Genomic DNA, 17498 nt, shown 5'->3' on the forward strand with positions numbered 1-17498 from the left:
GGTTAACAAGTGTCATTAAACCGCAAAAGAGTCTTATCATTATGACCGACTTAGCTACGCCGTTTTCATGTGCAATTATATACGAACACCGAAATGACACTCGATAAAAGCAATTAACAAAATGTCATGCAGTTTAACAACTGAAATAAGAGAGTTTAAGCGGGGGTCGCACTGATTAAGCGATACAGCCTGGACGTGCTACGCCCGCTTTTCGCACTCAGCTTTCTGTAACGCAATATTCCAAAGGTCACACAAAAAAAAGTCTGTTTACGGTAACATAGGCAAAAAAAATAGGGTCGGTAGGTCGGTATTTAAAAAAAAAAATTTCTTCCAAAAAAACATATTTTTAAGTTTTTTTGCCAAAAAACAAAGACATTTAAAAAAAAAATCTTTTTTTTTCTTCCCAAATGCAAAAAAAAAAAAGTCTAGGGTCGCGCGAAAAAATAGGGTCGGTCGGGATACCGTAAACAGACTATTTTGTTGTTGGCCCCTCCACACACGGCTGATTCCTTGACGAGGTGTGGGAGCTTGAGTACTTCTATGACCCCGAGAGCTATGCCAGCGGGAGTGTCAAAACTTCTGGTAGCGTCTCGCATGCTGGACAGGTCAACGGAGAGAGGTCAGACTAATATCAGCTAACTCTCCTCGAGTCATGAGGGGCATGAGAAGGATACTCATGTAAATAAAACCATGGGCAGACCGGACTCATCAGCCATGGCAGGCAACCGGTCTAGGAGAGGGACACTCTGAATTCAAACCATGGGCAGACCGGACTCATCAGCCATGGCAGGCAACCAGTCTAGGAGAAGGACACTCCGAATTCAAACCACCCCCCAACGAATTCGGAGCGATGCTGACTGTGTTTCCGGACACAGTGTGGGAACCTAAACTAAGTTCATGGGAGACGAGCTCGCACGCCACCACTATGGATTATGCCTCAGATTCAGACAGATATTTCGATATGGTGTCGTTCCCATGGACCTTTGCCAGGCAGGAGCGGTGCCGGACCCTCAGCCTCAAGGGGGTCCGCCTCAGCGACTGGCGGCTCTGTTGACTCGGGAACCAGGGGAAGACAGAGTAGAGCGACTGGTCGAACTCAACATCCAGCGACAGCCATCAGGGTTGTGCAGTGGAATGCAGAAGGCGTCCAGAGAAAGAAACCAGAGCTACAGGCTTTTCTGAGAGACAACAACATCGACATTATCTGCATCCAGGAGATCCACCTGAAAGAAGACCGCAGAACCATGAGAGTCAAGCTTGACGGCAACCTGAGCTACGCTGTGAAGATCAGGGAAGGAGTTCCCCAGGGAGGAGTAATATCCCCATCCCTCTTCGTCGTCTTCATCAACGACATCACCAACAGCCTGTCCAGACACATCTCCAGAGCCCTACACGCTGATGACTTTGCGATGTGGAGCGCTGCCGAGTCCACCGCAACCGCCAAAGTCCGGATGCAGGAGGCCCTCAACATCACCTCTAAGTGGGCGACAGACTGGTGTGTCACCGTGAACAGCCTCAAGACCGTAGCCACCTGCTTCTCCCTCTCCAATTCCAAAGAGACCCTCCAACTGACCATCAACAACCAGGCAATACCACAGGAAGACACCCCTACCTACCTAGGTATCAAGCTAGACAAGAAACTCACCTGGAACCCACACATCAAAGAGGCGGAGAAGAGGGCTACGAGAAGACTCTCCATCATAAAGAAACTGGCTGGCACAAAGTGGGGAGCCAGCAGCAACATCCTCAGACAGGTGTATACGGGACACGTCCGCCCTGTGATGGAGTATGGAGCAGCAGCCTGGGCCACAGCTGCGAAGAGCAACACCAGCCGGCTCAACAAAGTGCAGAACGCAAGCATGCGCATCATCACAGGGGGACTGAAAACTACGCCCATACACGCCCTTGAAGCCACCACCAGACTCCCTTCCCTGGACCACCGACGAGAAGAGAAGGTCATCGTGCAGTACGAGAAGCTGCAACGACTCCCCTCTCACCCAGCACACCAGCACACCCAACAGCTGACGAAGAACAGGCTGAAAAGAAGCAGTTTCAACCATCTGGCCAAGCAGCTAGAGAGAACCCAAACCAGCTTCCTACCACGCACCCCTGAAGAACAAGAGCCCCTCCAAGACGCTAAAGAGTGGAACAGCCAGCTCAGCAAGGTGCTCTTTGTTACTGACATGCCAGGAGTGACCAGCAAGAGAAAGCAGCAGGACGCAGTCCTCAAGAACCTCACGCTGGAGATGATGCACCAGGACTACAACGCCTCAGTATGGACTCACATCTACACTGACGGGTCCTCAGATGGTGCCATCAAAAACGGAGGAAGCGGGATCCTGGTACGCTACCCAGACGGACACACCCTTTCAAGATCCCTGCCTGCCGGAGAGCTGTCATCCAACTACCGGGCAGAACTCACCGCTTTCAGAGAAGCAGTTAGCCTGGTCAGACTTGCAGTTTGCTTTGGCTTCATATGGCCTGCAAGATCACTCTTTTTGTAATTTCAGCATTGTTCCCATGCAGGCCTATATGTCTTTAGTCACTGACACATCCTTGGTTGACCTAGCTGATTCATTTGTCTGACCCATTGTGGGTCGACCAGCAGATAGTTTTGACATAGTTAAGATCTTGTGACCATCACTTTCTCTATGAAGGAATCAAGACAAGACATTTGTACCCATACATATTTTCAGTCCAGGTCCAACTGCCTGATTGTCCTCTGAGGTTGGGAACAATTTAACACTGTAATCTGACTTTTGTTTACATGCAGTGGACAGAATCTGAATACATGCAGAATGCATATAATATATTAGTGGCAGTATATATATGTATATATGTAGGTATTTGACTGAACAACTTTTGAAGTATTAAAGGCACAGTAAGCCTCCCGTAAACTATCACAGATACTGTCAGGCTTTTACACACAGTACAAACACCCTTTCATTTAAACACTCACCGCTTGAGAACATCCTTGGTGCCCTCCGTGAAGAGCGAGCAATTTTCAAAGAATTTATTTTTGTGTGGTTTATCTTACCCCTGAGCCATCGTGAACCTGTAAGATCCAGTTTCCCTTTTGGCTGTAGCTATATCCACGGGTCCGTGTCTCTAGACTCGATGATATATCCACGTCACTGACGTCATCGTACTCAAGGGACGCTACTCTCGCCTTATATTTTGCTGCTTTCGGTTGGGCACTTCAGTTCACTGACTTCAGCCGTCAAATTTTAAAAGTAAAAACTCTCTTTTATTCTTAAATAACGAGTTAGACTCTATGAGTGGAATACAGGGTCCAAAGTTCGATCAGCAGCACTTTGAATGGTAGGAGAGGGGAGTTTATGTGATACAATGTAAACAAAGCCAGCTGCCGTCCTGCCGGTGAAAATTGCAGGAGTGCATTTTTATTGCTATCTCAGCTCTTATCAACGAAATGTTTTGGAGAAAAGAAGAGAAGAGCAACGTAAAAGAAAGGAAAGTTAAGAGGGGGAAAAATAAGTCTAAAAATTTATTTTAACAAAAATAAAAAGAAGACTGGGGCCAGGCTCGAACTGGAGGTCTCATGGACTGTTTGACTATTCATTACCGTCTGAGCTACGTGGAGCCAACATGGCCGATAATGGAAACATAGGAATCTATATTTTGTGCGATACTTCCTGATGACTGCTATCGATCTCGACGAACTTTACGAAAGTTGCACATGAGTGCACTCCTGTAAAGGCTTCCAGTTTAGTTTGCAGGCTGTCAAAAGAGTTGATTGTGTTGTGGTAAAAACAAAAAGAGGCTTCCCGTGCGACGATGACGTCAGTGACGTGGATATAGCCTGGGGACGATTTTGTGTGAGCGTGGGCTTTGGTTTCTTCGTGGAATTTACATTTGAGGAGGCGGTGAGATTTATCGACAAGAAAACTGCATTCCTAACAGAAAAGACTGAGGATTTGACCAAAACTGCCTCTGAAATCAAGGCACACATAAACATTGTTTTGGAGGTAAGTGTGTTAATTGTTCATGAGATGCGCTGTGTGAAAATGGCTGGTGTGGTACAAGGAGAAAAATTCAGTTGCAAGGATTTATATTATATAAAGGTGGTACAGTAGAACACCCCCCCCCCCCCACTTTCAATCCTCCAAAAATATGATTTCACAATCTGGTCTTAAAATGAACACATATATATAGAACAAATTCGAATGGCACATAATAGAAGGCGTGCATGACCAAATATTCTGAGGGGGTCTTAGACTAGAGGCATGCCCCGCCGAATGGATTTCTAATGGGATATCGTCAGAATTTATGAGCCAAATAGGCATGGCGCATTAGTAAACAGAACCCTGTAGTTCACTGTCAATGTCTCAAATATTTGAATGCGTGCGTTTGCAAACTCAGTCTACCGATACATGTACAGTACAACACACACAAAGACACACACAGACACACACAGACACAGACACACACAGACACAGACACAGACACAGACACAGACACACACAGACACACACAGACACAGACACACAGACACAGACACACACAGACACACACAGACACAGACATACACACACACACACAGACACACACAGACACACACACACACACACACACACACACACACACACACACACAGAAACACACAGACACACAGACACAACACACACACACACAGACACACACACACACAGAAACACACAGACACACACAGCCACACAGACACAACACACACACACACACACACACACACACACACACACACACACACACACACACACACACACACTTTGCACATCAAGTAACAGATATAACTGTTAATGTTATGTTTCAGGGGCTGAGAGAAATTCAAAGTATCAGTGATGAGCCTGACAGACCAAGACGGGACCTGTTTGTATGACAAAGTATTAATTGTGTGTGCGGTATCTTTTGTGTGTGGGCATATGTGCATACACGGGATTATGGGAGTATTTTTTATCGTACTTTGATCGATGCGCTGAATGATTAATGAACAGAGACAGAGACAGAAAGAGGGAGAGAGACAGACAGAGGCAGAGATGTGTTCTGGAGTTTGTAAGGAATTATATCACATGGTATTGATCTGTAAAAAGTATTGACAAAAGAGCAGTGTAGGTGTACACTTTTGGTGCTTGATGTAAATGTGAGTGTGTGTTAATTGGTATGTCAGTGGATGAAAGGGCAGGAAGGTGTGTGTGTTTGCGCGATGGTGTTGGTCACGTGGTGTGTATGTCTGTCTGGGTGAAGAGTGAGGTTCGGGGCTGGGTTAGATTAGTCATTCAATGACAATGTGCAGCATGGGAACGGTTCTGTGTTGAAATGTGCATTGAAGTTTTAGGAAATGAATAAATATTTAAAATGAAAATGACTGAAAGTGTTTTCGTTTTGGGATGAATTGGTTTGCTGCTGCTTGTAAAAGTTAGTTCTCTTAATAAATAAACTTATTAAAAAAGTCGTCAATATCAACACGCAGTGTCTTACTTGTATTTAGGATTGTTGGCATTCATTTATTGAGCAGATGTGTGGAAAAAGAGCACTGTAACAGGATTTGAAACATTGGCTGTGCTCAGAGAGGCATGTAAAGAAAATCTACACATAGTATATGACATTAAACAAACTCTGCATTTCTGAACTCAGTGTATCTTTAAAGTGGTTTGGGATTGAAAGGTGGCACCAGGTGTGCACGAGAAAGTACCAAACCGGGTGGGACCCAAGCACTTGGTCAGATTGGTTGAAATCTCAATTCCAACCAATCCGACGCAGCGCTTGCATGGTTCCCTAGCAACCAGTCGGGCACTTTCTCTTGCAAACCATCCCTTTTGGTTAAATATTGGAATGTGTTTAAAAAAAAAAGAAGTAGAATACAGAAATCTAGCCACTGGCAATTGAAATAATCATGGTGCATTATTAGGTTTGACATTTACCAGTCTGCACAGTCAGCCAACATTAACGAAAGGGATCCTTTATGAACCGTTCAACTGGCTGTTAAACTCCATTTTATTATGACATGGCATGGAACTTCTTTCCAGTGAATACACACAAAATGGGTGGCATTATTGCAATTTCAGTGGCTAAACGAGAAGTTTCAGGGCCGGACTACCGGGGGGGTTATGGGGGTTGCGCAACCCCCCCCCCCCCCTAGCCTGAACATGTACCTTACTTATTTAAAACATTTTTTATTATTGCTTATTTTATGCCGTTTCATGCAAGGAGCGACCATTTTCTTATCTCAGAATATGACCTACCCATCAGCTTCAGGGGGCTTTGCCCCCTGACCCCCACAGTACAGGGGGGACGAGTTCCTAGGGTTTCCGGACCCATCTTATAAATATAAAAATATAAAAATATTGAATGAGGTATGCATTTCTTTATTTTACATTGAGTTTCAATTTTGGGGGTTATAATCAGTGACAAAATCTGCTGCCTGAAACTGGTAATGATCATCCTCAGAATGCACCAGTTTGCACCATTTTGCATCCTTTTTTTCAAAATTTTCCGGGGGGGCATGCCCCCTGACCCCCCTAGCAAGCTAGGCGCTTCGCGCCGTCGGCTCGGCGCTTCGCGCCGTCGGCTCGGCGCTTCGCACCCATATCTTCACAATATACTTTTGACCCCCCCCCCCATAAAATGAACTGATCCGCCCCTGCCGTCAGGGGGGATATCCCCCTGGACCACCTCTAGCAACCCCCCCCTCCTCTTAGCCTAGTCCGGCCCTGAGTTTGCACAGGGTTATAGCCACAGACTCATGTACACCTATTTTATCTGTTTTTATTTTCCAATGCCCGCTTGGCTCATCACAGCAAAACAAGGTAAGACAAGTGGTGCTACCTTAAGATGTTTGCTTCTTGCTTTCTGATCTTTTTTGTTGTACATGTATCGATCTGCCTCTTCAGTTTAATCTGCATCAGTGCATGATCTTTTCTTTCCTTCAGTGTAAATGAAATATGGCAACAACAACAACAACACCATCACCAACAACAATCACACTGAATTTTTCATTATTAAAAGTAATGCCAGGGTGTTTGCCGTTGCGTGCGTACGTGTGTGAGTGTGTTTGATAGGTAAGAATATCCTTTCGCTGTTTTTGTGGCTTTCTCCTTTCTTCTGACACACACACCCACACATATTCACACACACACACACACACACACACACACACACACACACACACACACCAGGGCTACCCACGGACACCCCGCCTAGTGCTTCCCGGGACCCCCAATTTCAATATTTAGAGGGTCCATTGACCCCCACTGCAGAATTTGAGAGAGTCCCGAGGGTCTGTAAAGTGTCTTTTTCATTGAAATATTCCAGGTTGACACGACAATCCAACAACACCTTGATGAATGCAACACACACACACACACACACACACACACACACACACACACACACACACACACGCACACACTTTCCAATTGACTTCCTGTCCTTTTTATTTTCATGTTTTCTTTCTTTCTCAGATGTCAGAATAAGATTTCAAAATCCAAATAGGCCTACACGATGTTAATGTTCAAATACAGGGCGACACACACACAAGGCAACCCTCAAAAATGCTTATCATTTCTACATCTGTTAGTGTTAGCCAAATCACTTCATATTTTGGGGGACATAAATTCAGCCAATGCATGACCCTTCCACAAAGTGATAGTTTTATATTACAAAGGGTCTGAATTTTGTGCAATTTCAAAAAAAGTTGCCAGATTTGGGGATCGACTCAACAGTACGAGGTTTGAAATTGAGCGGTAGCCAAACTAACCCGATTTAAGCCCTCCAAATTGTTACCTTTGGAGTAATTCGAATGACATAGTATGCCTTAATCAACATTAGACAATCAGTAACTTGAATACAGCAATTACATGTATGATCAGGGCATTTCTCATGGATGAATGCGTTTTTGTCATTGGTTAATTTTGCGCAAGTGTAACTTTACAACGAAGGGGTTTACTTTTCCAGTCATTTGAATTAAGCAAATATTTTCATAGTTGTTGTGCATGAACTTCAGTTCGTCCACGACTATTTTACAAAATTTCGAGTCCGACATTTACCTTTTCTCCAAAATGTGTTCCAAATTACACCTCCAATAGCTTTCCTGTCTAGGGATTGCCCTGAACCTAGCTGTAACTTCTCTCTGCAGGTCACCGATGATCTAGTGGGTGAATGGGGTGTTTGTGAATACTCAGACATCCTGATAATCTAAAAGGTAAAAACAAATCTGGAGGGTTTAAATCAGGTAAGAATTGTTACCGCACCGCTCAATGTCAAATCTCGTTCTGTTGAGGCTATCGCCGAATTTGGCAAATTTTTTTTGAAATATTTACAAAAGTTAGAACATTTAAAGTACAAAATCGCCATTTTGTGGAAGGGCCATGCATAGGCTGAAATGTATGTCATCCAAACTTAAAGTGATTCGGTCAACAGGGTTGCATTTTTGGGGGGTCACCCTGTTAGAGTGGTGCTTGCAAGAGACGTATACAGTATAAAAACCGTTATGTACCTCAGGTTCGCAATAGCTGACGATTGCAGTCTGAAAATGGTATCTTACGGTACGCACAATAAAGGAAATCGAGTCCGTCCCAGGACCCGCTCTTATAAAGTTTAGTGCGTCCCGGGACCCCCTCGATACATTTGTCATTTGTAGTTCGTGTTTTCGGTTTCTTGTGCGTATAACTATAGGACACAGGGACGCGCGCTATGGGGAGCCCTGATAATGCAACACACATTCCTTAATTTGCCATTGGTCTCAAACTGAGCAGCAACGAATCTCCTCATCAAAGTGAATGACCAACCGCGACCATTGATAAAAGTACAAAAGACAAAGGAGATACTATCCAGTTTAGAACGCAGGTTTTATTCGAAGATTCAACATCCAAATAAAGAAAAAGAAAGAAGATTCAACATGAGCGTGTCTCGCCAACAAACTGACTATAATATTACAACGCATTCCTTATTGGCCTGAAACTGAGACTGAAGCGACGAATCTCCTCAGTCAAGGTTGCCAATAAACCGACCATTAATGAAAGCATAAGAGACAAGTTTTATTGGAAGCTTCTTCTTCTTCTGCGTTCGACATTCATAGGCAACATATCCTCAAGTTAGTGGACGCCACCTTCCACGTGACTGTTGACCTCACTCAAACTGACCAGCGACGAATCTCTTCATCATGGCCAGTGCACGCTCTGGCTGGTCGGTAGGCACGTTGTGTCCGGCGTTGCGGACAATCACCTGGAACAAACACAGAATACCCGTAAGGTCCACTCTTGACTTGGCCAACAAACTGTCTCAAATGACCCCAAGAGATACACAGTTCGGTGTGGGGTTTTGACACGATCACAACGCACATGACTACTCCTCCTCCTCCTCCTCCTCGCGCTTTATAAATTAACAATGTAATAAATCACACTAGTTTTACATTGAATGCATGTAAACAATAACATAAGAACCTCTAGAACACAACACATACGACGACACAATATGAACTTTGTAACGTTCAATCATCTAAATGTATAATGCTGTATCGGGTGGTCTTTCGAGTCGGTAGATATAGTTATTCTCCAATAAAGTTTAGTTTACGCTGTGTCCTACATTTTCGCCCCGTACAGCAGAAAACGTGCACGCGCTAGTGAAATTAGATATGTCAATTCCGGAATCCAACGGTTTTCGTCTGCGTAGATGGACGGACAGCCACCAGCACTGAATAAGATATGACGACGAATAGAACCGGTACTCTGACACCAAAGAGTTGAAAGGATAAACCTGTGTCTTGACTAAAATTCATTTAATCAATTTAAATAGTTACGGAGAATTTCGAACAAATCATTGCAGGTGTGTCTACGGCACAGTGGACACCCCCCTTAATTCTTAGGGTCATAAATACACTCTCCAGAAAACTTTCCCCATATAGATACGATACATGTACCTTTAATAATATTGATTACACCCCCCTTAATTCTTAGGGTCATAAATACACTCTCCAGAAAACTTTCCCCATATAGATACGATACATGTACCTTTAATAATATTGATTACACCCCCCTTAATTCTTAGGGTCATAAATACACTCTCCAGAAAACTTTCCCCATATAGATACGATACATGTACCTTTAATAATATTGATTACACCCCCCTTAATTCTTAGGGTCATAAATACACTCTCCAGAAAACTTTCCCCATATAGATACGATACATGTACCTTTAATAATATTGATTACCTGTACAGCACAAATCACAAGTTATTCCGTGCTCTCTGCGCTCTACATGTATACAATATTACATGTACCTACAAATAACAATTTGCTATTTCAAACAAAATCATCTACTTTTGACATAATGAGAAAAAGCTTATAATTACAGGGGGGGGGGGGGGGGACTTGTAGAGTTCTGAACAGTGTCAAGAACTACGCTAAGTGATGCATCTTCTCTTTCCCTGGTAAACGGTGAGGTAATGGGGGGGGGGGCGCTGGTAGAGTTCTGACCAGTGTCAAGAACAACGCAAAGTGATGCATCTTCTCTTTCCCTGGTGAACGGTGAGGTGGGGGGGGGGGGGGGGGTGTGCTGAGGCTGGTAGAGTTCTGAACAGTGTCAAGAACAACTTAACATGATGCATCTTCTCTTTCCCCGATGAACGGTGAGCTGCAAGGGGGGGGGGGGGGGGAGTGAAGATTGGTTGAATTCTGACCAGTGTCATGCACAATGCAAAGTGATGCCTCTTCTCTTTCCCTGTTGAACAGTGAGGTAATGGGGGGGGAGGGGGGGGGTGGGCTGAGGCTGGTAGAGTTCTAACCAGTGTCAAGAACAACGCAAAATGATGCATCTTCTCTTTCCCTGGTGAACGGTGAGGTGGGGGGGGGGGGGGGGAGTGAAGGTTGGTGGAATTCTGACCAGTGTCATGCACAATGCAAAGTGATGCCTCTTCTCTTACCCTGGTGAGCGACGGCGACCTTGTAGTGGTGTACCAGCCAGCCAGCTCGTTGTTGACGAACCACGCGCTCCTGTCGGCTCTGCAGTACTGGTCGGAGGCACAGCTCGATGTTCCGTTGTATATGCCGTTATAGTCGAAGTCCTGTCGCCAGTTCAAGCGTTGCAGAAAGGCTTCCGTCATAGGGACGCTGACGATGACGTCAAGGTTGCCCGTGTATTGCAGCACCTGCGTTACACAACGTATAGCTGGATCAGCCCATAAATCACCAAACACCAACTCAAATATTCCTGCACCAGGCACCAACTCAAATATTACTGCACCAGGCACCAACTCAAATATTACTGCACCAGGCACCAACTCAAATATTACTGCATCAGGCACCAACTCAAATATTACTGCACCAGGCACCAACTCAAATATTATTGCACTGGGAACCAACTCAAATATTACTGCACCAGGCACCAACTCAAATATTACTGAACTGGGAACCAACTCAAATATTACTGCACCAGGCACCAACTCAAATATTACTGCACTGGGCACCAACTCAAATATTACTGCACTGGACACCAACTCAAATATTACTGCACTAGGCACCAACTCAAATATTACTGCACTGGGCACCAACTTATATATTACTGCACCAGGCACCAACTCAAATATTACTGCACTGGGCACCAGCCCGTAAATCAACAGGCACCAAGTCAAATCTGGTTCAATGAAATACGTCTTGAGCTAAGAATAAAGGACCGATCAGGAACAACAGCTGATTCTTGTGTATGACAGCGAATGTTAGTGTGAGAGTGTGAGTTAAAGTGCATTGGAGCTCCAGGCACCCTAACGTTGAATGTTCCATGAAATACGTCTTGAACTTAGAACTAAGGACCGATCAGGAATAAAAGCTGATTCTGGTGTATGACAGTGTATGTTAGTGTAAGTTAAAGACGGGCGCAGTGGCGTGGTGGTAAGACGTCGGCCTCCTAATCGGGAGGTCGTGAGTTCGAATCCCGGTCGCTGCCGCCTGGTGGGTTAAGAGTGGAAATTTGTCCGATCTCCCAGGTCAACTTATGTGCAGACCTGCTAGTGACTTCACCCCCTTCAGTCGTGTGTACACGCAAGCACAACACCAAGTGCGCACGGAACAGATCCTGTAATCCATGTCAGATTTCGGTGGGTTATAGAAACACGAAAATACCCAGCATGCTTCCTCCGAAAGCGGCGTATGGCTGCCTTAATGGCGGAGTAAAAACGGTCATACACGTAAAATTCCACTCGTGCAAAAACACGAGTGTACATGGGAGTTTCAGCCCATGAACGCCGAAGAAGAAGAAGAAGTGTAAATTCAAGTGCCTTGGAGAATGAGGAACATATATATGAGCTTGCAGCGATCCCTCTTTTTTTGAAATTGAGCCCTTTGCTTATTTCAATGCTTATCATTCTCTCATGTGACAGGAGATTGAATCCGCATAACTCTCACTTACTCTTGTTGCTTATTTCCATAGGCATTTATAGTGCTTACATCTCGTTGTTTCTCAGATCTGATTTAAAGCGCTTTGCCTCATTTGATTAAGATTCTCAGTCTTTGTGTTGTTGTAGACACTTATTAAGGCATAAAACAATTCTCAACAGTAAATTTTGGCCGTCATTACACTTTCTGCAACCATTACCGGCTAAAGAATTACTCACGACACTTTGGAACACCAGAATTACAGAGAGAGTGAGAGAAACACAAAGAGAGAGAGAGAGAGAGAGAGAGAGAGAGAGAGAGACAGAGACAGAGACAGAGAGACAGAGACAGAGAGACAGAGACATACAGACAGACAGACAGAAAGAGACAGACAGAGAGAGTCAGAGACAGAGAGAGAGAGACAAAGAGAGAGACACACACAAAGAGACACAGAGAGACAGACAGACAGAGAGACAGAAAGAGACACAGAGAGACAGACAGACAGAGAGACAGAAAGAGACACAGAGAGATTGGATTGAATTGGATTGGATTGTTTACTCATTTAGGCCATAGCCCCTTCATTCATAGCCCGAGACACAGAGAGAGACACAGAGAGAGAGAGACACAGAGAAAGAGAAACAGAGAGAGAGAGAGGGAGGGAGGGGAGAGAGAGAGAGAGAGAGAGAGAGAGAGAGAGAGAGATCGAGAGAGAGAGATCGAGAGAGAGAGAGATCGAGAGAGATCGAGGCTTTGAAACTTTGACACTTTATTATCATTAGCTAATAAAAGCCTACAAGACAGGGTAAAACAACAATTTCTGCATCATTCATAAAAGGACCTAGGAGTAAAGGGACGAATGAACAAAACATTAATATCAACATAAACATAGCAAACTAGTTTATGAGTACGAACAAACAAACACACAGACACGAAAGTCACTGGGTAAACAAAAATATCTAAGACTAAGGTTAAAAGCAAGGTATAGTATGTACACACAAAGGAAAATACTGATCCAATTGTTCGGTCTAGGACAGTTAACACACACTCAAAACAAAACAAGTCGCGTAAGGCGAAAATACAACATTTAGTCAAGTAGCTGTCGAACTCACAGAATGAAACTGAACGCAATGCCATTTTTCAGCAAGACCGTATACTCGTAGCATCGTCAGTCCACCGCTCATGGCAAAGGCAGTGAAATTGACAAGAAGAGCGGGGTAGTAGTTGCGCTAAGAAGGATAGCACGCTTTTCTGTACCTCTCTTTGTTTTAACTTTCTGAGCGTGTTTTTAATCCAAACATATCATATCTATATGTTTTTGGAATCAGAAACCGACAAGGAATAAGATGAAAGTTTTTAAATTGATTTCGACAATTTAATTTTGATAATAATTTTTATATATTTAATTTCCAGAGCTTGTTTTTAATCCAAATATAACATATTTATATGGTTTTGGAGTCAGAAAATGATGGAGAATAAGATGAACGTAAATTTGGATCGTTTTATAAAAAAATTTTTTTTTTTTACAATTTTCAGATTTTTAATGACCAAAGTTGTTACAGCTGGAATTTACGTGTGTATGTCTGTATGTATGTCTATTCACTCCTATCAGAAAATTGTGCATGCTACTCTCTGTTTACTATCTAGCCTTCACACACACACACAACACTCCAACCAGGCACAAAGACAAGAACACAGTATAGCCCTTTGCCCCTGCACCTCTATTAGAATGTTCAATAACACAACATAAACATATTATTATACATCCATTCTACAGATCACTTTCGCTCAACATGAAAGTTCTATTTCTGTTAACACACAGAAATCTAACTGCACAAAATTACATACATATTACTTTGTCATGCAGTCTACAGTTCACGTGCACACACGTATAACACTTTAGGCTTTGTTCCGTGAAAGCCCGTCTGTCTCAAAACACACGAAGTCATTGTCTCAAACAATACTTCTGTTACTATTCACTTCTGTTATACACAGATGACAAACCCCACGACGCTCGACGTCTCGTGGTTATTCACTCGGGAAACGTATCTCTGTACAGCTATCACGCTGGTTAAATTCTCTCAGTCGTACTCACAATATACAGTGGCACGCACTGCTTCACCCCACCCACACAACTGACTCGTGTGGTGAAATGGGACGGGGTTCCCGTTTCGCAGCGCTTCACGCCGTCTCCCCTCCTGTATTCCCACAGCTCACGGCTGGAGCGTGAGGGTAGAACCTCCCGTCTGTTCCCCAAACGTCCGCGACCCCTCTCGGCCCGGGATGCTATAAACACAGCAATTGAATCCACCGATTCAATACCGGCACGAGTCTCCAAACGACCTCTAGCGCCCGGTGAGAAACTTTACTAGCAGGAGACACTTCTGTTCCTTTCAGTGGTCTCTAAAGTTCTGAGGCTGTATTATCTTTACAACGCCACCTCAGTCAATACTCCTCTCTGATTGGTCACCGACAATACTGCACTGCGTCAGTGACGTTTCACCGTACGGTGTCTACTCAAAGTTCGTGGCCCATGAAATTTTGTACACCTGAGTCACATAACTCCAATATACATCTATGTGCAAATCCGTTTGTCACATTACCCCCTCCTCCCGAAAAAAAAAATGACCGACCGAGGTTATTTTTTCTTCAGGATAACAGGTAAAAGAGGGTAACTACTTCCCTGAACTGCAATCTTCATACCAGTTTCCCTTAGGGAACAGACTGGTCATGATTTGAACGCGACAACAAATCGGCAAACACGTTCCGTGTTCCCGGTATCGGTTCAACTGTGAACCTGTACTCTTGCAACGAGAGTGACCAACGCAAAACTCTTGCGTTCTTGAAACGACACGTTTGAATGTACGCCAGTGGTTTGTGATCTGTTTGCAAGACGAAGACCACTCCCCATAGGAACTTGGAGAACTTTGCAACAGCCCACACAATTGCCAAACACTCCCTTTCAATCGTGCTGTATCTGGTTTCCCGTGGCAACAACTTCTTGCTTGCAAAGGCAACTGGGTGAAGTGTACCCTCCAACTCCTGCAGCAAAGTCGCGCCCAAACCAACTCCACTGGCATCAGTCCGGAGAACAAAAGACTGGTCCAGTTTTGGCAGTTGTAAAACTGGGAACTCAGAAAAGATCTGCTTCATACTTACTAAAGCAGTCTCACATGCAGGCGTCCACTGGATGGTTCGACCACTCGAGTCTTTGACGAGATCTGAGATCGGTGCCGTGAGAGTTGCGAATCCCGCCACATACCTCCGATAGAAGCTCAACAATCCCAACAGAGATCGAACCTGCTTCTTGGTGGTAGGAGTAGGAATCGCCAGAATCTTCTTGATCTTCTCCTCCTGTGGACGAAGCATTCCCTCTCCCACAACATGACCCAAGAACTCAAGACTGCGACAACCTGTCGAAATCTTGGACGGTTTTGCAGTGAGGTTGAACTGCGACAGTTTCTGTAGAACTCCCCGTACATGCTTTAAATGGGCAGAAAATGAACAACTGTGCACCAAAATGTCGTCAAAGAAGTTCATGCTGGAGACTTCCTGAAGCCTCAACATTCGCATCATACGAGCGAACACTGCTGGAGCCGAAACAAGGCCAAAAGGCATTCTGATCCATTGGTACAAACCCATGTGCGTAGCAAACGCTGTTTTATGCCTGTCAACGGGGTTTACAACAATCTGCCAGTACCCCTTTGTGAGATCAATGCGAGTGAAGTACGAACAATGAGCAAGCCTCGTAAAGAGTTCATCAACATCTGGGATTGGTTCTGCGTCAAACACAGTCACCTTGTTCAAAGCTCTGTAGTCAATGCAAAATCGACAAGCACCATCTTTCTTTTTTACCAAAACAACTGGAGCTGAGTATGCAGATTTGGACTTTTCAATCACTCCTAAGTCGATCATAGTCTGCAATTCTCTTTCAACCACTTCCTTCGAAGAGAATGGTAAATCATATGCACGTCGTCGTACTGGCACATCAGTGGTCAAATCGACATCAAGAAAAAGATCTCCATTGAACGAACCTGGCAAAGTCGTCAAAATCTGAGCAAACTCAGAAAATACCTCATGCAGACTCGATTTCTGCACCTCTGAGAGACCTTTGTCAAAGTCTATAGACGATATGTCTTCATCTTTCATGGAAGACGACATGGGAGCCGGCAAGGTAGGTAACGAAGTAAAATCATCTTCTTCTTGTACCACAGCAATGGTATCACCTACAATCAATGGAGGTTTCTCCGGTCCGTAGACTGGTAGAACAGTCTTCTTTGCTTTTTCATGGAACTTATCAGAGACTGTCTCAACCTTGAAAGTCGTGATAGTGTTCCAAGAAACACACTTTCCCGCTGACACTGACGTATCACACTCTTGCTTTGTCTCAACAGCACTCATGCCTCGTCGCACATACTGTTTCAACATGTTAGCGTGAAAGATCTTTGAACGACCTCTCACCAGGATCTTGTAATCCGGATGCAAGCATTCCTGAACTTGGTATGGACCAGACCATGTCATCAATAGTTTGTTGGTATTAGTAGGCAGTAAGACTAACACCTCGTCACCAACATCAAAAGTGCGCTGCCTCGCACGTTGATCAAAGTATTTCTTCCCTCTTTTGGAAGATTCTGCTGAGTTTTGTTTTGCTAACTCACACGTTTCTGCAATGATGTTCTGTAGTTCAAATAGATACGCGTAGATGGGTTTTGCCTGAGCATCTTCAGCATTTGGACCCTGAGTCCACGAATCTGCTATCAAAGAAATGGGACCTTTGGGCGAACGACCAAACATAAGCTCAAAAGGGCTAAATCCTGTACTCTCAGATGGAAGCTCTCTGCATGCGAACAATAACGCTGGCAAATAGCGATGCCATGCCTTCGGCTGCGTATGGACAACTTTCCGCAACATCGCTTTCAGAGTTCCATGAAATCTCTCTACAGTCCCATTCGCCTGTGGATGATATGGCGAAGTTCGCACAGCATGCGTACCGCACAACGCATGAAACTGTTTCATGAGTTCAGAGTTGAACTGCGAACCTTGATCAGACAAAATCTCTTTTGGAAAACCCAACCTTGCGAAGATGGACAGAAGAGCTTCAGCCACAGCTACTGACGTGATTTCCTTCATAGGAACAGC

General features: G+C 44.4%; 1 protein-coding gene across 1 annotated transcript in view; it reads right to left on the reverse strand.

Annotated features, from left to right (window-relative positions):
- Positions 1-7411: 7411 nt before the first annotated feature.
- Positions 7412-17498, reverse strand: part of LOC138964475 (probable serine carboxypeptidase CPVL) — a 22481-nt gene continuing 12394 nt past the window's right edge. Inside the window, exons 11-12 of the mRNA XM_070336443.1 lie at positions 10916-11140; positions 7412-9219 (exon numbers count right to left, since the gene is read on the reverse strand). Of these exons, the coding sequence (XP_070192544.1) occupies positions 9124-9219; positions 10916-11140 (321 nt within the window). The 3' untranslated portion in view covers positions 7412-9123. The remainder of the gene's footprint in view (positions 9220-10915; positions 11141-17498) is intronic.

Source organism: Littorina saxatilis, linkage group LG4 (genome assembly GCF_037325665.1).
Source record: "Littorina saxatilis isolate snail1 linkage group LG4, US_GU_Lsax_2.0, whole genome shotgun sequence".
NCBI lineage: Eukaryota > Metazoa > Mollusca > Gastropoda > Littorinimorpha > Littorinidae > Littorina > Littorina saxatilis.